At 40.8% G+C, this 24,075-nt stretch overlaps 1 protein-coding gene across 11 annotated transcripts; it reads left to right on the top strand.

The window, feature by feature from the left end:
- On the top strand, window positions 1-24,075 carry Syp (synaptotagmin binding cytoplasmic RNA interacting protein). 11 transcript variants are annotated; one of them, XM_025305427.1, is made up of 14 exons: window positions 2,086-2,257; window positions 3,214-3,316; window positions 3,933-4,318; window positions 4,450-4,557; window positions 4,989-5,165; window positions 7,418-7,553; window positions 10,467-10,672; window positions 10,757-10,906; window positions 10,999-11,144; window positions 11,323-11,438; window positions 13,140-13,154; window positions 14,031-14,179; window positions 18,113-18,278; window positions 22,967-23,214. In XM_025305427.1, the coding sequence occupies exons 3-14, from the start codon at window positions 3,935-3,937 to the stop codon at window positions 23,212-23,214; spliced, it is 2,001 nt and encodes a 666-aa protein (XP_025161212.1). In that variant the 5' UTR covers window positions 2,086-2,257; window positions 3,214-3,316; window positions 3,933-3,934. The 11 variants fall into 11 exon arrangements, 10 of the variants coding, with proteins under 10 accessions (XP_025161218.1, XP_025161217.1, XP_025161216.1 ...); XM_025305428.1 differs by lacking the exon at window positions 2,086-2,257 and adding an exon at window positions 2,294-2,588; XR_003113946.1 differs by lacking the exons at window positions 2,086-2,257; window positions 3,214-3,316; window positions 22,967-23,214 and adding exons at window positions 1-482; window positions 17,319-17,416 and having other exon boundaries at window positions 18,113-18,267.

The following is a 24,075-nucleotide window of genomic DNA, read 5'->3' as shown; positions in this document are numbered from 1 at the left end:
GTCATCATCATCGCCACCGCCGCCGCTGTCGTCGTCGTCGTCGTCGTCGCCGCAGCAGCAGCCATCGTCGTCGCTGCCGCTGTTGCCGCCGATCGTCTTTTACCACCCCCTCGTGCCGCTCGCGCGCCGCGCTCGCATATATTCTCGGTGCAGTCTACGCGCAACGGCGTGAACGTGACCGCGAGTGCCACCGCCTCCGCTGCCGCCGTCGCCGCTGCTGCCGCCGCCGCCGCCGCCGTCGTCGCTGCTGCTGCCGCCGCCGCCGCCGCCGCCGTCGCCGCCGCCGCCGCCGCCGCTGCCTGTCGTCAATTCTGAAGTACGAGGAACGCGGAAAGAAAGAACTGTGACGTGCCAATTAATATGAGTTTTACCACACCCGACGGGAGATCCTGACTGTTTTCTTGTGTCGTCGTCTCCTGGTGTTTCACCGTCGCAACGACCACGCTAAATTGTTACCGGTGAGGAGTACAAACTCGGCACAGGTACACACGCATTTATCTCATTAGTATATGTGTCCTTCTGCTCGCTCTTTCTCTCTTTATGTTGCATACTCGCCCTTTCTCTCTCCGCCTTGCGCGACTTGTGCGGAATCGCCGCCGCCGCTTTGTCTACGCGCGAGTTTGACCGGACGAGTGCATCGACGCGTCTCTCCTCTCCTCGTCCCTTCTCGTCTCGTCTGTTTCCGCTCCGCTCTGCTCCGCTCTGCTCCGCTCCGCTCCGCTCCGCTCCGCTCTTCGCCTTTTCTCGCTCTCTGTCTCTGTCGCGCGACGTTCAACATGTGGGAGGTTATAATACCCGAGGCGACTTGAGAAAAAAAGGAGCACACGCGTACGTCGATCGCTCGGCTTTTTCCTCGTCCGCGATAAGTGCGCGTATTTCTTCTCCCAACAGACGTCTCGCCTCGTTGCGGAACGGATCGTTTGCAGGAGACGAGAGGGGCGAGAGGAGCGGGAGCGGAGACGGGCTCTATCTTCGCGCTCGGACGGTACCGAATCGCGCGAACGCGACGCGCCGAGATAATTCGAGATCTTAACGATCGCGCGCGCGACGAGCACACGCCATGCACGACTGCATCGCGTGCACTCTGGGGATCCTCCGCGCCGGACTGTTATGGCTTCTTCCTCTCGCGGCTCTCTGAAATGCATCGCGCGCGGCACGCTTGGCGGGCTCGCGCCGGCCGGTAACGGATGCCGCCGCGTCGTGGCCGACGGCCTCTCAATATGGCATGAAAATCACCGGAGAGACCGCGATCCTCACGACGGAATGCGCGCGGAAGTCTGTTTCTGAAAAATCAGAAAACCTATTTTTCTCTCTCTCTTTCTCTCTTTCCGAGTCCACCTCTTGCTCCTCCTGTATCTGCGACACACACGGCGGTCTTGTGAAAGCGGCAAGTGTGAGATACGCAGCCGACGAGGATTTATCTACACACAGAGATATCAGCAGAAGGCGGTTGTTGCTACACGCGGCCGAAGTGTGTTTCGCGCGAATTCGCTCATAATGGCGTGCTCGTGAGAGAGGAAAGGGCGCGCGCACGCGAAAACAGGAACGAGGGCGAGCGCGAGGAATGGCGAGGGCTCGCGCCGGCGACGATGTATGGGCGGGCGGGCGCGTTTCGCCGTTATTCGCGGATTTTCGAGATCTCCAGCGGGACTAACCTCTCCCCGACGTCGCCGCGAATATATTCACGATCCCGCGTGATGTTCGCCGCGAATATACGTTGTTGCCGCGCGCGTCCGAGCGAAGGAACGAGAGACTCGCGTTCTCCCTCCCTCCCTCTCCCTCTCTCTCTCTCTCTTCGAGTCGCTCTCGCGCGAATTTCGTGATTTCACGAGGATAACCTCGCCGCGCGTGTTCGCGAATATTCCGTTCCGCGTGATCACTTCGTTGCGTGAACACGCGCGTTATCATCGCCATCGTGTCGTCTCCCGCGCGTACATACGTGTATGAATCTCCGTATACGTACACACACATACACACGCCACGTCGCGTGTGTGTGCGTGCGAGTGATCGCCGCGCGGCTTGAGCCGCGAGCGCGCTCTGTGAGCGCGGGGCGGCCGACTTTTTCCCGTCGGGCCGTTTCGCGCGCGCCAATCAGAATTCGCGCGAGCGCGGCCACGGCGAGAAAATGGCCAACGTCGTGTCGCTGGGTTCGAGCGTATCTTTGCGCGTCGTTTTGTGAACCCCGTAGTCCACAATCACGTTGACGTCTGTCGCCATTTCCTCGCGCGGAGGATCGCCCGTCCGTTTATTTCGCAAGGTAACGATCTACCGTCGGTTCCGCGCCGCCGGCGCGTCCGTGTCGTCGCGCGGCATCGCGGCCGCGTCGCCGCGGCCGATTTTAACGAGCGCGAGTGCGAATACGGCCGGCCCGAAGGCGCCGAAAACGGCGCGATCGCGCTACGCGACCACGAGTGCATATAGGTGCATCCGTACCATGGCGGCCGCCGCCGTCATCGTCGTCATCGTCGTGTGAGAACGTGTACGCTTGCATCCGCCGGCCGGCGAGCCGAAAACGCGAGAGGAAGTGAGAGAGAGAGAAATAGTGACGATCTCGCGAGGCCCGGCTGTCGGCGGAAAATTACGGACGGGTGAATATCTGCGGCGCGGTTTGCCGCGCAAATTCCGGTCTGCCGTGGCGACGATGACGACGACGACGACGACAAGGAGGAGGAGGAGGAGGAGGAAGAGCAGAACGACGACGATGACGACGACGACGAGGAGCGATCGCGTTCGTCGAGGCTAATCGGCGCACGCGAGTGTCATCGATAACGTTGCGGTGCACGGCGGATGCACGGCCGCGCGTGCCAGTTCGCCCGTCTCTTGTCTCTCGCAACTCGCGGAGTCGGAGTATTCACGATCGGTTACTCGCGACGTTGTCTCTTCCTCTCTCCTCCTCCCCCCTCTCGTGTGTCTCTCTTTCTCTCTCTTCTTTCTCTTTTTATTTCATCGCGCGCTCGCTGCCGAGAATTTCTGATCCCGGCCAGATTCCCGTACCGGAACGCGCCAATATCGACGTTGCATTCACGGCCGCTTCCATGTCGTCTTGCACTTCTTCGTCGCGATCGTGCGTGCATTTCCGATTGCGTGATCCGAGCGAATACGAAATATCCACGCTGGTAGCTCTCGCGCATACCAGTTTTTTTCCCCTCCCGGACTCCTTATCGTCGCGTATTTTTCGAAAACGTGTTTTTCCTTTTTTTTTCTCCGCCGTAGATGCAGTTCTCCCTTTTGACGAACATGTTCTTGGGATAATGAGCTCGATTGAAGCGTAATTAATAAAATTTGCTACGTTATACATTACTACCACTTCGTTAAAGTAAGCACGATAATTATATGCAATGAGTCATAGTTTTATAAGCGCAGTGTTGTATATATGTGAAGTTTACTAGTCTTTTATAGCTTTATGGCTACTATTTTTTTTTTTTTTTTTTTTACTACTTTTCGTATTTACATAGTTTTTAATCAAGACTCTGAAATTATTTTTCTCAAAAAGTATTTTCTCGTTTCTTTGTTTAATCTCCATGAAAGCAAATAAAGCAAATATATATATATATGTATATAGATATGTGCAATAATTCAATGGAAAGTACAACAAAAGATAAATTTGTTATAATATATATGTTTACTCATGATAGTTATTCATGCATTAGATAATATAGCTAATTCTGCATTGAATACAAGATTATTTAACTATGTGAAAAATGATTTATATAATGAGATAGAAATACTTTTGTTCATTATCTTATATTATGATGAGAAGAAACATTGTTACTTGATATATTTCATTATTATATGGGTTTTTTAATCAAAAGCATCATATACTTTTGCAGTGTGTAGTACAAAAAAGAAAGTTCAGTAATTTATACCTTACTTGGCATATTGAAAAAAAGATAAAAGACTTTGATAAACAATAATAGGTATTATTGTTCCAGCTATGGCAGAAGGGAATGGGGAGATAAAAATGGAAGAAAAACAGTCAAAGGAGGAAATGGAATATGTGGAACGGACAGAAGACTTTAACAAACTCATGCAATACGGACTGGACGAGAAAGTGGCTGCCAAACTGGATGAGATCTATAAAACAGGAAAATTGGCTCATGTCGACCTGGATGAGAGGGCTCTCGATGCTCTAAAGGAATTCCCAGTTGACGGTGCGCTAAATGTACTCACGCAATTTCTAGAGTCTAATTTGGAACATGTATCTAACAAATCTGCATATCTTTGCGGAGTGATGAAGACATACCGACAAAAGAGTCGTGCTGGTCAAGGTACAGGCACCAGTACGACACCAAAAGCTCCAGATGAGGACAAAATCAAGGTGATTTGAAAAGCTACACGTCTGATTGGTTCTAAATTCGATTTTGGACTTTCTCAACTAGCCACTAGTTATTGTTTAAATACACAGTTACAAATATATAATTCTATAATGGATAAAACAAACAATTGCAGATGATTCTGGAAAGAACAGGATATCCTTTGGATGTGACTACTGGACAAAGAAAATACGGTGGTCCTCCTCCAAATTGGGAGGGTCCTACACCTGGCACTGGTTGTGAGGTAAATTTTTATATGCATATATTTACTTGCGAATAAAACATATTTTAGGTTTTTAATTATATATTCTAATTACTTTGATTAAAAAAATTTTTCTATTACGAATACATTAGATATACTCAGGCATATATATATATATATATATATATATATATATATATGTGTGTGTGTGTGTGTGTGTGTAGCATATGGGCATTGGAATTTTCATCTGAAAGATTTTCGAGTAATTTAATTCCATGTAAATTTGAATTGTTTCGAATATGGAAACATGTTTGGTATTCGAAGTGGTACATTTTTCGATTCTATCTCTATATAATAGTCATTAAAAAATATATATACATATAAAACCTTGTCAATTTTAGAAGATTTGTACATTAAACATTTACATTTACATGTATTTATTTATTTATTACATCAAATATTTCTGTGAAAAGGTATTTTGTGGCAAAATCCCAAAAGACATGTATGAAGACGAATTAATTCCATTATTTGAGAAATGCGGAAAAATTTGGGACTTGAGACTGATGATGGACCCCATGTCAGGTTCCAACAGAGGATACGCATTTATCACATTTACAAACAGGGAAGCTGCGCAGCAGGCTGTCCGAGAGGTATGTTAATATCTTTCCATAGATCTATTATTATTGTGTAGGTACATGATGTATAAACTTATTTTTTGCCCTATAGTTATTAACGCGCCGTTCTATGGACAATCTGGACACTTTTTTATTTTTTTATTTTCAAAATTTTTGGAAATGTTACAAAATTGTTATTGCTACCAAGATATGCGATCCTTCGAAATGTTTATGAAAATTAATTGATCCAAAGTTTCATTATGCTTCATGAAATTTATACAATTTTGACGTATCGAGAATACCTTACATTTTTTTTTTTTCTTTCTTAAATCTACAGATGGATTCTGTTTACAGATAATTTATTCAGAGCTATAGCTGAGCTATAATAAAAAATATGCTAATCGATGAATAAGAATATAGCGAAGATGTATATATATCTATGTTGACTATGTTTTCAAGAATTTGCTTTTCTTTGCTGAACATTTCGAATGACTGTTACTGTATTCCTATGTGGCTTGTTCTGTATTGTCTCTTATATTTCTTTGTCTCTCCTAGTAGATTTAATGCAAACATTTTATTATTTCAAGTCTATGTCATTCTTATTTCTTTAATTTGTTTACCTTTAAAATATATAAATATATACATATATATATATATTTATAGCTAGGAACAATCCACATAATGTATGTTTCACATGTATATGTCCCTGACCATTTATTCGTGTTTAAGTACGCAGTTATATCCAACTGATCCCAAACATTGAGTAACACAGAAATATATATTAATGATGTCCTCTGGATGAGTTTCTTTTTCCAGCTCTCCTCTTTGCTCAGTGGGCAAAATTGGGAGTGGAGAACCTTTCCGAAAAATCACGATGATTGTGTGGTCTAATTGGTTAGGGGTATATTTACCTAATTGGTTGACTCTCATTGGACAGTGACAATTTTTGTAACAAAATTTTGAAAATTGGTAGGCTTAAAATTTGTTTACAGGAATACAATGATACCGTGAACGCCGGTTTGCTATATTGTGAAGACTCGAGCGACAAAGCGCATGCCACTTTCTCGCTTTCATGGACCCGACGCCATGTTAATTAATTGTACTAAATTGCACATTTTTGAAATTTTCCCAAAAAAAAAAGAAAAGAAAAGAAAAGAAAAAAAGAAAGAAAAGCAAACAAATCCGCCATCTCGTCGTAATTATCTTAAAAACATGAACCGCCCCTCATTGGAACAAAATTAGGCATGTGTCTGTTTTCTTCATCCCACAGCTCGATAATCACGAAATAAAACCCGGCAAGAGTCTGAAAGTAAACATTAGCGTTCCTAATCTACGACTTTTCGTGGGGAACATACCAAAGTCAAAAGGCAAAGAGGAGATCTTGGACGAATTTGGTAAATTAACAGGTAAAGTGAATTCGAGGCGTGTGTACCTACCTACCTACCTATACCTACCTGTCTACCTGTATTGTAACTTAAGAGTGGTAGCTTTTAAGTAGTGGTTGTAGATGGTATGGAACTATGGAGCATCCGAGGATCACATTGATTCTTGTGATCTGCGATATTACCTATGGCACCTTTAGTTCTGGTCAGTCTCCTTGCCTCTCGGTTTATTAGTGAACAGTAACACCTCTCTGGTCCAAGTCTTCTTTTCCTCGCATATTTAGGTTGAGTTATGAGTTTATCTGCTTCCTCTTCTATACATGCGATTACCTTTGTCATCCCCCTGCCTCCTCGTTTCCTGATTTTATGCAACTGATCAATTCATCAATCTTTACTACTGATAGCTTCTTCGTCTTCTTTTTTTGGAAAGGTGAAAAAGAGGCGAGGAAATGGAAAGAGAAAATGTGGAAGCCATATATACTTTAGATTAAGAATTATTTTATATATATATATATATACATACATATATATACATATATATATATATCTACATACATATACTGACAGAAAAATAGACACGCTGTCTTGCACCATTGCAATTTTGCAATATGCAAATGTGATATTCATGACTAAGTCTCAAGCTTGGGGGTATGGGAGATCTGCGTGGACCGCTGGGGCGTTTGGCTCGCTAACAAACGGACAGGCACTCCCACCCACCACCCTGTATGATATCGTTCCTCGAATTACCGTACGATCCACGATCCTTCGAGTCATGCTTTGGTCCTCTTATGTAAAATTTTTCCCCGAAGGACGCTTCATGAAATCCCACGTTCAGACAGCCAATAAGCAGGTGAAATCATAAAAGGCAAGCTTAATTGGCACTTTCCTTCCACATTATTCTTACAGCTGAATGATTATGAGATTCGGAAAGGGAAAAAGATTGGTGTTACCGTATCTTATAACAATCACCGCTTGTTTGTGGGAAATATTCCAAAGAATCGAGACCGAGATGACTTGTTCGAAGAGTTTACAAAGCACGCACGTAAGTTGACAATTGTCCTTAAATCAGCAAGCAGTAACCAATGGAAGTTCGATGGGAGAAATGATGGGACAAAAATTTCTCTTTATGAAATCAGGTGTTTTTACCTAGTTGGTAGCAGAGGTGCCAGGTGGGTTAAAAATCCAGCCCTCTTGCATAAATGTTGAACAAAAACCTTGTCATGAATTGGTATTCGGAGAAACGAAATTCTTTATATTCATTTTTCAAAGATTGTCAATGTTTGGTAACGCTGATAAATTTATTTATAAGCCAAATGTGAACTCTTCACCATGTGATTCCTTCATTTTTATTTCTAGTAATTTTTCGTTTGCAAAATGTGCACAGTTGCAATGAGTAGACGATCGTAACTGCGTTATTGTGTCCTACAACCAATCGAGTTTGCGCTGCGATTTCACTCGGATCGTTCATCCCGTGCGTTTTCTCTTGCCTATGTAATAGGACGCAATATATATATATATATATATATATGTGTGTGTATGTGTGTGTGTGTTGCGCGGGGAATTCCTTCGATACCTTGAATTTGGTTTTGGGACACAAAATTTCAAATTAGAACGCAAGTATTTCTACAGCAGACAGTATCATCTCATTTCTTTTCTCATTTATACATGATTACCAAGTATATTAAAGGCTTTATGTTTCCACTTATTTATCTTCATCTAAGATGGAAAATATATACAAAATTTTTACAGAGTGTCAAACAATTTATTACGATAGGAGCATAGTCACATTTCACGAATGAATAAATGTGTGTTTATTGTGATGTCTTCAGTTTCAGTGAATTTAATATGAAAAAAAAAAAAAAATCGTACTTTCTTTGTATTTAAATTTCTTTGTATGTAAATGTAAATCCGATGAAGAAGAATGGTCAGTGTGATCGAATGAATGTGTCTTATCATCACTACATTTTGTATGTGTGTGCATACAATTCTTGCATGTAACATCAGGATATGGACACAGAGAGGAGATTAAGATGAAAAAAAGAAAGATACTATAGCAATAAGGGCAGAAGCCAAACTAGTAAAATGACGAGGCACAGGGATGATCTAGAAATTAATTATAAGAAAACATGATACAATGGTACAAGGCATCTGAGCATTTTGTTAACATATTTTTTCATTTTTTTTTTAATTACAGGATAGACAACTGAGAAAGCTAGTGAACTTTTAATCCATTTAACAGAATGAAATGTTGAGTTTTTATGGACAAATAGTTCCTTTACACATGAATCTTATAAAGTGAACGAGAGAAACATATAAAGTTTTTAAAGGACACTTTATCAGTTCAGTTCATGAAATCGATTTTTTGCTATTTAAAGTCAGCTTGCAGTATGTATGAGATGCCTTGTTATCCAAACAGCGCAGCTTCTAAACTGAGAGGAAGGAGAGAAGGACTGTTTTTCTCTCTCTGTCAGAGAGATGATAGTTGATTAAGTTGTCTAATGGAAATTGTCAAATTGTTTTTTGTTTGACAATTTTTCATTTTTTCTTTCGAGAGAAGTCAAGTCAAAGCAAGATCAAATTGAGAGATACGGACAATATTCCCACACCTTAGAATTAGAAGACAGATAAAAGATAATATATAATATAGAGTGTCATTTTGGTGTATACGTAATCGAATTACACACATCGCAATGCATGAGAATTCTAATAGCATGACAATCATACTACTTAATAATAGTATTCATATGCCTTGAAATGAATAATCCTCTCAGATTTTCCGAATATGTGCGGATTCAGTAAAAGTAATGAAGAAGGTTTTTCAAATATACAGTGCTAATAGTATCACATTTATCGAGAGAGTGTTTTACAGAATATTTAGAGCTTGCAATCTTTCTCTTTGTAGTTATTAATAAGGTCTTTGCATTTTTTCTGTTCTTTTATAATCCCGATCTTCCGTAGCCTTTTATTTGAGATTTTATCGTGACCCAGGTTGTGAGCATTTGGTAAAGTATATCTTTCTTGTTTCCTTTATATTTTACTCCTGACATAGTCTATCGATGAAATTTCATTTTACAAACTTGTTTATTTGACTTGTTGCTCTTTTTTTCTTTTTTTTTTCTTTTTTTAATCCTTAGGTATTAATGTTTAGATTTTACCTTAATTTTCTTTCAAACAAAAATGTAAAAGAGGAATATATAAGACTTGTGTGATATCCGCAATTTGTAAAGTACAAAGAAGAGTCGATGAGCAAAATATAACATTCTTGTATTGTGAAGATACATATAATCAAGTGCTATGGAAATCTTGCAGATTGGTCAATGTAGGATCTGATGCATACCGATACAATCTTTAATTACATTTTGTCTTTTGTTTTTTTGTTGTCAAATTGTTTTGTCTTTTGTATTGTATATGAGGAAATGCGTATATAAAGCAGTTTCTGGAAATTGGAATATGTGCATTGTATAACACGTGTATTTATATAAGATGAAATTTATAACCACAATTGTTAACCACAATCGGAGTAAATTTATGATGGTTGTCTTATGTGTAACATATTATTATAATAATGTGTAATTTGATCCAAGTACATTGAACATTCGAGTGATAAAAATAGATGATTATATACATACATATATGTATATATGTGTGTGTGTGTGCGCGTGCGCGTGTGTGTGTGTGTGTATGTGTGATTAGCGTATCTACTTGAGAACATCTACTCGAGGTGCAAACTTCTCACTCGTAACAATCATCGGATATAAAAATCGTGATAGATCTGCTTGAATCTATACATACACACACACACACATACACATATACACACACACACACATACACATATTTCGTGTTTTGGCACAGTTTCCATTCTTTATTAGTAGCAATCCTTGAAATACCCCGCAAATCTCGTCAAGATCAAGCGAATCTCATCCACTTTTTGTATGTTTTTCTCAACATATAGCTGGCCTGACCGAAGTGATTATCTACAGCTCACCGGATGACAAAAAGAAGAATAGAGGTTTTTGCTTTTTGGAGTATGAATCTCACAAAGCAGCTTCCTTAGCCAAACGAAGATTGAGCACTGGACGTATCAAGGTTTGGGGATGTGATATTATTGTTGACTGGGCCGACCCTCAAGAGGAACCAGATGAACAAACCATGTCCAAAGTAAATGAGCATGATTATGCATGATGTGCAATTACATTATTAGTTGAGCGAATTGCTGTAATCGTGACTACTACTCTGTTTCAGGTGCGCGTGCTTTACGTACGGAATTTAACACAAGATTGCTCTGAAGAGAAACTGAAGGAAAGTTTCGAACAATATGGAAAAATCGAACGAGTGAAGAAGATCAAGGATTACGCTTTTATACACTTTGAAGATAGAGATAACGCTGTTAGGGTAAATAATCCTTTTATAACAACGTGGCTTTAATCTTTGATGGAAGGTATTTGATAAAGGATATTTTAAATGTGCGCGTATGCTTTCTTCAGGCAATGAACGAACTAAATGGGAAGGAAATGGGTGGATCCCACATAGAAGTTTCATTGGCAAAACCGCCGTCTGACAAAAAGAAGAAAGAAGAGATGTTGCGCGCTAGGGAAAGACGAATGATGCAGATGTTACAGGGTAGAGGCGGGTGAGTAAAATTCATTGAAGTTTATCCTTTAGCCTACTTCTCAATGCCAATTTGTATCGCGTCTAACATGTCGACCGTCCGTTTTAATAAAAGTTGATAAATTTCCTCTTTGGTTTGATATTCAGCGGGAATTTCAATTAGAAATTTATATGATTCTTTGACGTTTGCTCTCACACAGTGGATCTCCATCTCACCCGAGCATGATGGGAGGACCAATGCCAGTTCGCGGACCTGCACAGGGACCTCGAGGTACTGGCGCAGGTATGCGTGGACAGATGGGACGTGGCGATTACGGTTAGTACCAATACCAACTCATTTTCTCCTAAACTTTTTTGCTACGTCGTTTTACACTTTTCAAAAGTCCTAAAAGGACTGCTACGCGTCCGTGAATGATCTGCAAGAAAACACAAATTTAAATAATTTTTCACACATGTCACGTATATCAGTATAACACGATGCCTGCGTATGTTTTCGTTCCTCTCGAGTCGTAACAGCTGTTAAACGTAAAACTTGTCTCTTAACACAATTTTCGTCGTTATGAATTATCTGTTAGGCTTGGACCATGATATTTGATAAAATTCGAAACGTTAAATTAAAGATTGCAGATTAAAGCCGTACGATAAGCTGATTAAAGTTATATGAAAACTGTACGATATTTCGAAGTAGTGCAATATCTTGTACGTGACAAGAAATGAGACTCAAGAAACTTGAGTAATTTATCAATAAATGAATAATATTATTTATTTAGCTCACGTAAATTTGGTTTTACAAAATAAAAAAGTTACAAGACATTTAATTACTTTATAAAGTAGAGTTAAATATTGGTTGATATATCTTTTTGGATTACATAATTTTTTTATTTATATATATATATATATATTAGCTTGTTGCATACATACATTTCAAATTAAAAAAGAAATTGTATTAAATATAATTTTAAACACTGTTAAATAAATACTAGTAAATATATACATTTTAATAATATTAAATCTCTACGACGATATTTTTGGTAATGTTTATGTAACGCAAATATCCCGCATGCTTTTGGGGATTTTTCACTATCTCACTACATACCTTGGCTTACGCGCATGATAGGCTATTTTGAACGTGTGAGCAAGAAATACTTACTGAGCATTCCTATATTACATAATGATTCTCTGGATTGAAACCTTTTTCTTCTTGACCTCGACCAAAACCGCATTATCCCTTTTGTTATGAATATATCTTTCAATGCATACACAGAACAAAGTGGCATTTTAAAGTTATTCTCATATAGTGTACATTTGTTTATAAATATAAACATTGTTAAAAAGGTAAACACATTATGTTTGTACCGTGTACACGATATATCGTAAATTATCTTTTATTTCGACAAGAATGTCTCAATGAATTGTTTCGTAAGGTTGTAGTGAGAGAGTGCTCAGATGATAAGGATCAAGTTAATGTTTTTAAATAACATTGAGGAGAAAATTCATTCAATGTATAGCAATGTTCATGTGTCGTTTATTTATATTATTTGGTCTGAGCCTAGTTTTGGAATGTTCGAATAACATGTCTTTATATTTTACTTTTTTACTCGATTATAATATAACGTTAATGATTAACACGATCGTCGCGATTAATATCAGTCTGGACGTTATGTTTCTTTGTGTTACATACATATGTACATGGATACATGTATATATGTATGTTAAATGTGTGCTTAGCATTGTAATATGAGAGCACCTTGTTGCCTTACCACTACCACTTCCTGTGACACCTGTTTAATTAATTTTTTTTGTTACTGAAGATACAATTGCATGTGTATTTATCTGTTTTGTACCTTTTTTTTTTTTTTCGTTTGGTACCCTAGTTGAGAGTTATTTTGTGGCAGTGCACAGAACAATCACATGCATTGCCAGAGAGAGTTTTAACCCTACCGTTCTGTTTCGTTTATCTGAGCGTGTGTACGTCGTTGATTGTGTATGCATCATCAATTCACAAATCTGTTTACAGCTCTCAAGGAAATAGGTAAGCCGCGATGATGAATGATGAATGCAACAGTTGTAGAGTATTATGTGTAGTCTTGTGTATTTTCTTCCTTTTGACGTTGAGTTTATGCCCAACTTAAAATACGTAATCGCGAGGTCATCGAAAACTAACTTCCTCCAATGCAAAGTATATCTACTACTTTACGGAAGCCTCGTAAAACTCTTGACGTACGATCTATCATATTAGATGACTCCGAAAGTGTATGATCGATATCTTTTTTCTCATTCTTGTGAGCATCTCTTGGGAGATATCGATAATTAGTCGAAAGAATTTTTACGCCAGGTTCGCATCTTTACAGTATTGTCGAATTAAATATTCTCCTTCTGCACACGTTAATTCAATCTCCATACCGTCTATTGAGATACTATCGTTCCCACAAACAGACATTGTGTCATTTGCGACTTTTGATTTGGAGTATGCGTGAAATTTTCGATTGACCTTGTAACTTTACATCTCAGGATATGTGATGGTGGTAGGGTAATCAGCATACAATTTTGTCCGTGCGGTATTGTAACTTAAGTGTGTTCTTATATATGAATATACATGAAATATTTTTGTTTATTCTCTTGTGCGAGAACGTATTTATCCTTTTTTTCTTCCCTTTTTTTTTTTAACTTTTGGAAAGTATCGTTCCTTCTTCATGTTCACGTACGTTGTATACTTTATGCGATATACAAGTGAAATTTTTTTTTTGTGTTTTTCTTATCTTTCGTTTCTATTATTATTGGCATTTTCAAAATTATCTTTTCCCGGCATGCCTTTCTTATATTGAAACCAGTATTATTATCTCAGTAAGTTGTCAATTGGATATATCGTGGCTAAATTTGGGTCTATTTGTAATGTGTGTTTTTATAGATTATGATTACGACTATTACGGTTATGGGGATTATCGAGGTGGCTACAGTGATCCCTATTACGATGACTATTATCGATACGAAGATTACTATTTCGATTATGCGCCGCCTCCGCCGCCTGCCAGAGGGAGGGGCAGGCAGCCTCAACCGGTGGGTCGCCTTTTTTAATGGTTCTAAAAGTCGTTTTCGTTCCTGAATCATTATTACTTTTTTTTCGATATCAGCGGTAGTTTGATTGTGGCACAGTGTTCGCGGATATATTCCTATAAGTATGTTGTACATCTCCAAGTTATACTTTAATCCAGATCATCCTGCCTATTTTTTCTGTCTGAGCGTGTAATTAACGCTGGCTAACTGATATGCGCTAGCTTCATAGTAATCACTATTAACGCGCGCAGGGGGATGCACATTTTAACGCAATCCCGTTTCATGTTGTTAAATGCACCGCATCCACAGTATACGAGTAATAGCACTCATCCGAGCTGTAGATTCTACAATAAATTCAGAGAAAAAGAGAGAGAGAGAGAGAGAGAGAGAGAGAGAGAGAGAGAGAGAGAGAGAGAGAGGAGAGAGAGAGAGAGAGAGAATGAAAGTGAGTGAGTGAGAGAGAGAGAGAGAGAGAGAGAGAGAGAGAGAGAGAGAGAGAGAGAGAGAGAGAGAGAGAGAGTGTGAGAGAGAATGAAAGTGAGTGAGAGAGAGAGAGAGAGAGAGAGAGAGAGAGAGAGAGAGAGAGAGAGAGAGAGAGAGAGAGAGAGAGAGAGAGAGAGAGAGAAAGAGAGCGAAACATCAATGTTAAGAAATACCAATATTATAAACGTTGATTGAATGCAATGGTGGATTAATCATTAATAATATCGGACAAAGGCGGAAAGCAAGAGAGAGAGAAAGAAAGAAAGAAAGAGAGAGAAAGAGAGGGAGAGAAAGAGCGGGAGAGAATGCTGTTAAGAGCACACTGTGAATGCATTGTATTTACATAGAGCCTCTTTAAGATCTCTAGTATATGTATTATATTAACTAACACCACAACGCGTGCTTCGATACTAATTAATAGACCCTCTAATCCGAACACATTGCCACTTTCAAATTGCTTGCAAATCATATCTGAGCCATGGTAGACCCATTCTAAATTTCAAGCAAATATATACATACAGCCGGGAAAAGCAATTTGCAAACAAAAGAGAACAAGTAGAGAAAGGAAAGCAGATGTAAAAGACAATTATGAAGGGTGCACGGCAAAAAAGAATGGAAGACGCGCGGGAATAGCGCTTCGCGAATGAGAGTCCTCCCAAGGAAGAAGATCGCACATTTTTAGTATTGCAGGATCCCCCCTAACGCATTATCCCAGTACCGATATTTTAGTGCAGCTTCAGGAGAATCCCAGACGTAGGCAAGAAACACCAGTGCGTACAGGAGTTTCCCATATACCGTCGTCGTCCATATAATCTTAGTCGAATAACTTATCTTTTTTGTTTTCCTTTTTTTTTTGTAGAGCGACGTTGCGTCTCGTGGCTCGGATATGATGATCTATACATATATATATATATATATATCTTTCTCTCTATATATATATATATATATATATACACACATATATATATATATACCTTTTCTATGTCAAGTTGCAGGGTTATCCAAATACCGTAAATACCAAGGGAGCGTAAATGGGCGCCCTGTGAAATTTATATTCTCCACATATATATTCCACATATATATATTCTCGTTTCTTTGTTTATTTTTATATTTTTTTTCTCTCATCTATTACATTACATTGCGATCAACTTTTTCTCTTGGCAGTGTCTAGCTATGCGACAAACACGATACGCGCGCACTCAGATCGTTACGTGTTACAATATATCCCGTCAGCGCTGCTATGTTCCTTCGTGCCATAATACGTGATTGTGCGTCGTAGTTATTAGTCGTCGCTTTATAGAGGAGAAAACGAGAAACGCGCCAGGAGGAACCTCCGATTCACCACGCATAACCACCCTCGTGCCTTGTTATTATTAACGTGCGTGTTTCGCCTCTTTATTTATTTTATCACATCCCCCCCTCCCGCCGGAACGTGTCGTTCGCGTATTCTCTCAAGGAAGTAGACTAGTTTCCCCCAGACGTTGGCTTTCTGTATTTTGTTTTTTTTTTTTTCCTTTTCTCTCAATTATCCACAGGTCTCGATCGGTCATTTTTGTTCGATTGTGCACGGCGTGACTGACGTCACGTCCTCCTCATCACGTCCGCTGTTGTCTCCCTCTTTTTCTCCTCGGATATATTTCTCATTGTTATTGTCGTCGTGCATACTTTTCTCTCACCTCACGACTCATACACGACGAGATAGACGCTCGCATCGCGCTACGCGCGATGTCAAGGCGCATTTTCTCCCCCTCAGTCCGTTATCTCGTATCTTCGCGCTTGACACGGAAGTGACCCGAGTTATCCACATCTGTCCGAGAGAATTCGATCGTCGCTCGTCTCGAGGACGTTCCCCCGTCTCCTCTCGACTAAGCGCTGTTTCAGCGTTCCTTGCGGTTCCAGCGGTCGTTGCGTCGCGAAACGCGTAGCTACATGCGGACGACAACGCGCATACCGCACCCCCTGATCATCATCTACCTTCTTACAGGGAAGACCTTCTTACGGACAGACGCGCTCCCAAAGTGCCAAATGCCCGCGACGATGCATACGTGCGGGTATGGATCGCAGGCCCACCCCTCCTCCCCACGATACAAGCCCTGAGAAGCATAACGCTCGATTCAATGTGCCAATTTGTTTAAAGCAGGAGGAAAAGTTTGTCGCAAGTTGTACTAGCAGCAGAGTGTCTCGGGTAGCTGAGGGACGATAAACCCGATATTTTTGGATCGATAACTTGTGTCACGAACGCGCACGAACTTGCCGTTCGCCTTAACCACGTGACAAGTGATACAGTAACATTTAATGATAACGGTATAATGATATTTTGTGTGCTTGTACACTGAATTGTGCGTAGGTGAGAGATAGACCACGCGGGGATAGATGACGGAATAGAGAAGATTGCGTCCCTCGTGTACGACTGGTACTAGAACCCAGTGAAACACGGCTCTCGCTTCGGTACTCCCGGTCCCCTGTGCCTCACTCCGATGTATATAAAACAGCTTGTGCTTAATCCACCCCCCCCCCCACACACACACACATACACACACACACACATGAACACACACCCACATCCAACAACCATCCATCTACCTACTCACCCAGCCACACACGCTTAATGATGCTGCGCCGCTTATATTAAATACGCCTTGGTTGAATTTTGTTTTAGCTGCCAGTGCAGTAGCTTCTGTCGCTTAAAGTTACTACGCCAACGTTCGCTTTTCGCTTTGGATAACTCTGCTCAGTCCTGCTGTATGTAAGGACGTGGTCAGTAAGATTTGGTTATAGGTGATCTCTACTTCTTACCGCGCGTTCTTCTTCTTCTCCATCACCACCTCCTCCTCCTCCTCCTCGTTTTTCTCAACTTCTCCTTATCATCTATATTCTCTCTTTCTCTCTCTCTCTCTCTCTCTCTCTCTCTCTCTCTCTCTCTCTCTCTCTCTCTCTCTCTCTCTCTCTGTCTCTGTCTTTGTCTCTGTCTCTGTCTCTACGCGCCTTTCTGTCGCTTTCCTCCGATTATTTTCTTCTAGCTCTGTCGTTGTTATCCATCTCTTCCTATCGCCTATCTCCTGCTATCTACGCGACGTATACGTACGTATAAGAGCCTATACGCGCATACACGTCCGTACATGTGTGTGAGATACAATGCGCATACGCATTATAGGAAATACCATTGATCATACATTCAGCGATGTATCGATTGATCCTCTTACTTCCACTGTGCCTTACTACGTGACTACTATCTGCTATTATTTACGTCTTTGTTTTTAAGGGTCGCTACACTGCGAGATATTTATTACCTGTGTTTTAATTAGACACAATAGATATAGGGCAGACAACGCGTAAAACTAAAAAGAGAGAAAAAGAAATGCAAAAAAGAATGCGAAATTACTCGCAGACATATCTATGCAATAAGGTGTTCTACAGATAGGGTAACAATTTGGGTGTGTGTTATTTGGTCAGGCTGGTCGTGGCCGTGGAGTAGCGCCACGTGGCCGAATCGGTGGCCCGCAAACCCGTGGGCCAGTCAGGGGGGGACGCAACCCCGCAACTTCAGGGCCCCGTGGGGTCCAGCGGCTGGCCGCTCGTGGGGGGGTCCGCGCCAAGGGAAGTTTACCAGGTGAGGATGGTCTGTATCTCCACAATGAATCATCTTTTACACTATTTACATTCTCTCACTCCCCCGTTACAGTCACACGTTCGCACACATACATACACCCACACTCCACACACACACACACACACACACACACACACACACACACACACACACACACACACGTACACACGAGTTAAGTTGCTCGCCATATGAAATACCTTTACACCTACGAGCTCACACACATATTCAAAGATTGAAAAAGATTATTTTGATGTTCCCGTTGAGAAGCATCTCGCGTGAAATCTATTCTTGGTATACCCGGTATACATGAGACAATTATAGACAATTGAGTGATATCGAGTCTGCTGAGAGTTAACGTCTCGCGTATGCTACAGATAACATTTCGGTAATTGTGTGGAAAAAAGTACAGATTCCAGATTTTGATATGTTGCAAAGAGCGGAGTTATCAGTAGCGAGGATCGCATACGGTTTCTGAGATATCATTATCTTGCAATTTTACATTGAATTATATTGAGAATGAGCAATCATATGCTATTGTTTACATTTTTCATCTTTACGTGCCAGTCCCTCCAAATACGTTTCAGTTTATGAATAAACTTATTGATAATATTCGGATCATATTCGCTTTATCAAATTGATAAATTTATTATACACTAAAATAACATTCTAAAAATATTTTAGACCGAAGACCGAAAAATATTCTAGGTCCGAAGACCTTACGCAAGATTTGGAGCTTAAGCAACCTTCTTCCTCTTTTTTTTTTACAGGACTTTTAGAAGGATGTATGTCTTGTTTGTATCTACGAGGGCAGTCTGAAAAGTTCTCTCGGCCTAACAACGAAAGAAAATTTTTTTGCCGTGAAATATGTTTTATTTTTCAATATAATCTCCTGAAACTTCAATACATTTATTCCACCGTCTTTCCAATAATTCAATACCATCATTAAAGTGTAATTCTGGAAGGTTCTTTTCGCTCTGGTGTATAGTGGTGGATTCAAGTTTCATCAACTGTTATGAAGCTTGAAACCCATTGTATTTTGTTTAAAACGATAAAAATGTGCCAAACACGCTTGAGAAATACGCATTCGAATGCGTTTTTGGTCAATTGTTAGCAAATGCGACACCCATCTTGCAGCTTTTTCAACTGCTGCTACTACTCGAATGACTTGACAGATCGAATAAAATTTTACATGGGTTTATATCAAGGATGCCACTTTCCAATACAATTATAGTTTGACACGTATGTGTCAGGTCAAGAACTTTTCAGACTGTCTACGTAGTTCCGAGGCCGCAGATACTAGAACTGTCAGCATAAGTTCCCTAAGTCGGTTGCTAGCCGGGCTTAAGTAGCCGATATAAATCGGCATGAGAGTGAACGTTTTTTACACAAGTCAGCACTGAGGTACTCATGGTGAGTGCCGGCCATGAGTAGATCCACTGTTTAATGTCTCTTCCGAAAGGCGGAACCCAGTTTTCCATTTAGAGTGACTCTCTCACCACTAGATAGAGCAACCTATTTTGTTGAAATACTTTTTATAAATTTTTCGCCCCTCCTTGCCGGTTTCTTTAGAATATCTTATTTTGATATAAAAACATACCAGGTATGTAAATATGAAACCGGAATTTGCCCCTAGCTGTCAATGTAGTTACCGTCAAACCGCGTCATTGACGCCATTTCCATTTGTTGACATCTGACAAAGATTTTCAACTCACAACAATACAAGTTTCATACAACAGCATAGTTTGTAATAGCGTTGAACATGTCGAATTTTGTGGTTGGAAGCTACGATTTACGGACAGCATTGATTTTCTGTTACCATTTGAAAAAAACTACTGCAGAATCGCATAGAATGCTTGTCGAAGCTTACGGTGAGCACGCTCTTGGTAAATCACAGTGCTTTGAGTGGTTTAAAAAATTCAAACGTGGCGATTTTTACATGAGAAATGAAGAACGTGAAAGACCACCGAGAAAGTTTGAAGACAGCGAATTGCAAGCATTGTTGGATGAGGATGACGCTCAAACGCAACAACAACTCGCGGATCAATTAAATGTGACACGAGAAGCCGTCTCCATACGTTTGAAAGCCATGGGAAAGATCCAGAAGATGGGAAAATGGGTCCCACATGAACTGAATGAAAGACAGCAGGAAAACCGAGAAACCACTTGCGAAATGCTGCTCGCCAGGTACAAAAGAAAGTCATTTCTCCATCGAATTGTGACTGGCGATGAAAAATGGATATATTTTGAGAATCCTAAGCGTAAAAGATCATGGGTAACTCCAGGCGAACCATCGACATCGACTGCAAGACCAAATCGCTATGGACGGAAGACAATGCTCTGTGTTTGGTGGGATCAGAAGGGTGTGATCTATTACAAGCTGCTAAAACCTGGCGAAACCGTTAATACTGAACGCTACCGACAACAAATGATAGATTTGAATCAAGCTTTGCGTAAAAAACGAACCAGAATATCAAAAAAGGCAACACAAAGTGATTTTGTTTCATGATAATGCACCATCACACACAGCAAAACTGGTCAAGGAAACGATTGAGGCGTTTAGTTGAGAAATACTTTCGCATGTGGCTTACTCACCAGACTCGGCTCCGTCCGATTATTACTTATTTGTATCGATGGGACACGCACTTGCTGAGCAGCGCTTCACTTAAATGTACGAAAATAGCTCGATGACTGGTTTGCCTCAAAAGAGCAACAGTTTTTTTGGCGTGGCATCCACAAATTGTCAGACAGGTGTGAAAAATGTATAGCTAGCGATGGGCAGTACTTCGAATAAAATATTTTTTAATCATTTTCATATAATAAACGTGTATTTTCTATACAAAAATTCCGGTTTCATATTTACATACCTGGTACACAAGAAACAACACGAGTGAGATGTTTGGAATAGAAGAAAGTCTAATGAAGGATAAAACTTCAACACTTGATAATGATACATCTTGGAAACCTCATGCGACCCCAAATAGTTCTAAATATGGATGATTCAGAACTACACCTTTTTTAACATATCTCAGAGCCAAAAGAACCTGAGATGTGTGTGTAATCCTTTCTATGCAACTACCAACATTTCTTTCTAGAGAAGCTACATGGCATAGCTGGTAGTGCCGCTTGATTTTTCTAGCGCTACTTGTAATGTTCACGGGACAATTCGACAATCCCGTCGATAATTGTACATAGAATCTCGCCCTCTCCTTTTTTTTTTTTAATTACTGCAAAGTACTGCTGCTACGTTTTATAGAAGCCATAACGTCGCGTAACGTAGCTTCCTTCAATATTACGCGCGAGCTTTCTTAACCGCTCTCAACAGTACTCTTTGCTAGGAAACTCTTTGTCAAGACATCTGCTTGCGACCTCTCGGTGAGATTCTGCTCCTGTTTCACACTTGTTTCGCGAAATCGGACGGATCACATCGCGCTCACTCGAGCGCGACATTCTGTGCGAACGGAGAATCTTCTCCATCAAGTCGATAGCGATATAATGGTAAACTGTTCGTTCCTTCCTCTTCCCCCCCCCCTCTTACTTGTGTACGTACAATTGAGAATCCTCGTCGTGGAGCATTTGCGTTCCTTCCCCCTGACGCGGATGCAAATGCATATCAAATTATCATTAGCTACTGCGAGAAAAAAAAATTGTCACGTTGAATCTGGAAATGAGTGTGTGATCGTAACCGACTGTATTTACCTTGCAGAATTAATTGTACGGAACTGCTAGATGTGATGCACATTTCTCACAGAGTCACTGAACCTTATATATCTGCAGCGTAATATGTTTAATTCTGCTCTCGTTCTTTTTACAGATTTGCTAATGAGAGAATATTTTCATTCACTCACGTCGGAGGTTTCGATGATACTGCTTATAATTATACGATTAGCTTGTCAAGTAACTGTGCACATTTCTGTACGTAGTCACGGATTTCTTTTGTTCACGTTGCAGTAAAAACGATCCAACCCACTACCTTCCTACCAAGGTACCCGAGTCCCACTTACCTGATTGTAACAGAGCAGTAGGTTAGTTCCTTTATGTGTTGCTATAAGAGAGGCCTTAAGTTGAGCGCACATATATTAATAGCACCCTTTGTACGAAGTAAGTCACCGTAGAGTAATTTCAATATTGAGTTTTGCTAGTGAGATACAATGAGATATACGACGAAGAAAAATGTTTCTAATTAAGCGTAATATTCGGAAGAAGGAGGAAGAAGAGAGTACAAGTTCGATTAAAACATTTTCGCTCAAGTTGTCCCATCTTAGTACATAGTTTTTACGTTAAAATTAAAATTCTGCTCAAAATTTTTCACATTGAGAGTAAGATTGATTGGATAATAACACGAAATCTCGGTGATCTAAATGTGACCTCATAAAGTAAGTAAGAACTTCGATTAATTCATGTTTCACGTTTGATCTTTGCGAATGTCCGAGTTTGTTCCGCGTTCAGCGGCGATCTCTATTATTCGGATATACACACCTTCCGAAAACACACACACACGTACAGGCACACCACATGCAATTTTACATGCGTCGAAGAGAACCTTCGAGATTTCTTTCACCTTTTCCTACGTATAAGTATTTTGTAAACGTCGCACGATGGTAAAAAAGAAAAAGAGGATGTCATTCGATAGATAATGTCGTTGTCGCTCCTCGAAGACGCGATTATCGGTTTCATCATTCTTTCCATTGTTTTTACAGCAGGTAAACGAAAATTTGACGGGGGTCACCAGAACCAGGGGGAATCTAAGCGTCGCTTCCAGAGCAACTGGGGAAACCAGCCCCTCGCCCAACAACCACTGGGCAATGCGTACGGATTGGCGAGTGTGAATGGTGGCAGTGGTGGTGGTGGCGGTGACATAGGATTCGGAGGCAGATCCGCCGCACTAGGCGGTGTTTCCGGCGACGATCACGAATGGTATCAAGACTCCTACCAATCGTGGAGCTAACTTCTACAAGCCTGTGAGTGATAAAAAAAGAAAAGAAACAAACGCGCACGCACGAACAAATGCATGATAGACAAAGCGGAAAATGAATAAACACGAACATAAGGAGAATTAAGGGAAAAAACACGGGAAACAACACAAAAAATCAGACTGACGGAATGCGGAGGAGGAGATTGATAGACAGAGGGAGAAGGGGAGAGAAAAGAGTGAAGGAGAATCGAGAGACGAGAGAAGGAAAAGGAACGAGGATGGGGTCATCCATTTGTATTGCTCTAATATCGAAATCCGAAATAATTGTAAATGTTTTTTCATACTAAATACGCAGCAACTGTGCTCTGCGCCACCACCATCGCCCGCTGTTGTTGTGATTATGTACAGTGATGTGCCACTGAGACTAATTATTACATCGGAGTGACCACCCACCCACCCCGCGTACTATTATTATATTATGATAATACTAATCTAAGTACCACTACTGCATTGTCACATTGTTTACTGCCAAGTGATGAAGATCAGCGATGTTGACATAGGGATTGTGATGGCTTGTATTAATTAAGAGAACTCATGGAAGCCTGCGGTTTATTATGCGATGACTAGATTTTTTGAATCTACGTGACGAAGCGTGTGTGTTAGATAGGCTGAGGGGCAAAGTAGTGTGTGTGGGGGGGGGGAAACGGAAAGATCGTAACGCAGATGGATAGATAGAATGTGATAGGTGAGATATTGAAGAGAGGTCAACTTGGAGTAAGTGTGTAATGTAGAATATACGCGTATAGGCAAACAGATGGCAAGGGCGAGAATGCGAATATAGCGAGCATGCGAGAGGGATGAACGTCTAATTGCAAGAGGCAGAGAAAGAGAGAG

Source organism: Harpegnathos saltator, unplaced genomic scaffold (genome assembly GCF_003227715.2).
Source record: "Harpegnathos saltator strain DR-91 unplaced genomic scaffold, Hsal_v8.6 scaffold695, whole genome shotgun sequence".
Lineage (NCBI taxonomy): Eukaryota > Metazoa > Arthropoda > Insecta > Hymenoptera > Formicidae > Harpegnathos > Harpegnathos saltator.
The sequence above is the reverse complement of the archived record's forward strand: the minus strand, read 5'-3'. Positions and strand labels throughout refer to the sequence as shown.

Excerpts from the sequence above, each read along its gene's own strand:
- Syp (XM_025305426.1), top strand. The coding sequence starts at position 3,935 with ATGGCAGAAGGGAATGGGGAGATAAAAATGGAAGAAAAACAGTCAAAG. Across the intron at positions 10,673-10,756 it reads ATGAACAAACCATGTCCAAA|GTGCGCGTGCTTTACGTACG; the intron begins GTAAATGAGCAT and ends ACTCTGTTTCAG. Across the intron at positions 18,279-22,966 it reads AAGTTTACCAGGTGAGGATG|CAGGTAAACGAAAATTTGAC; the intron begins GTCTGTATCTCC and ends TTGTTTTTACAG.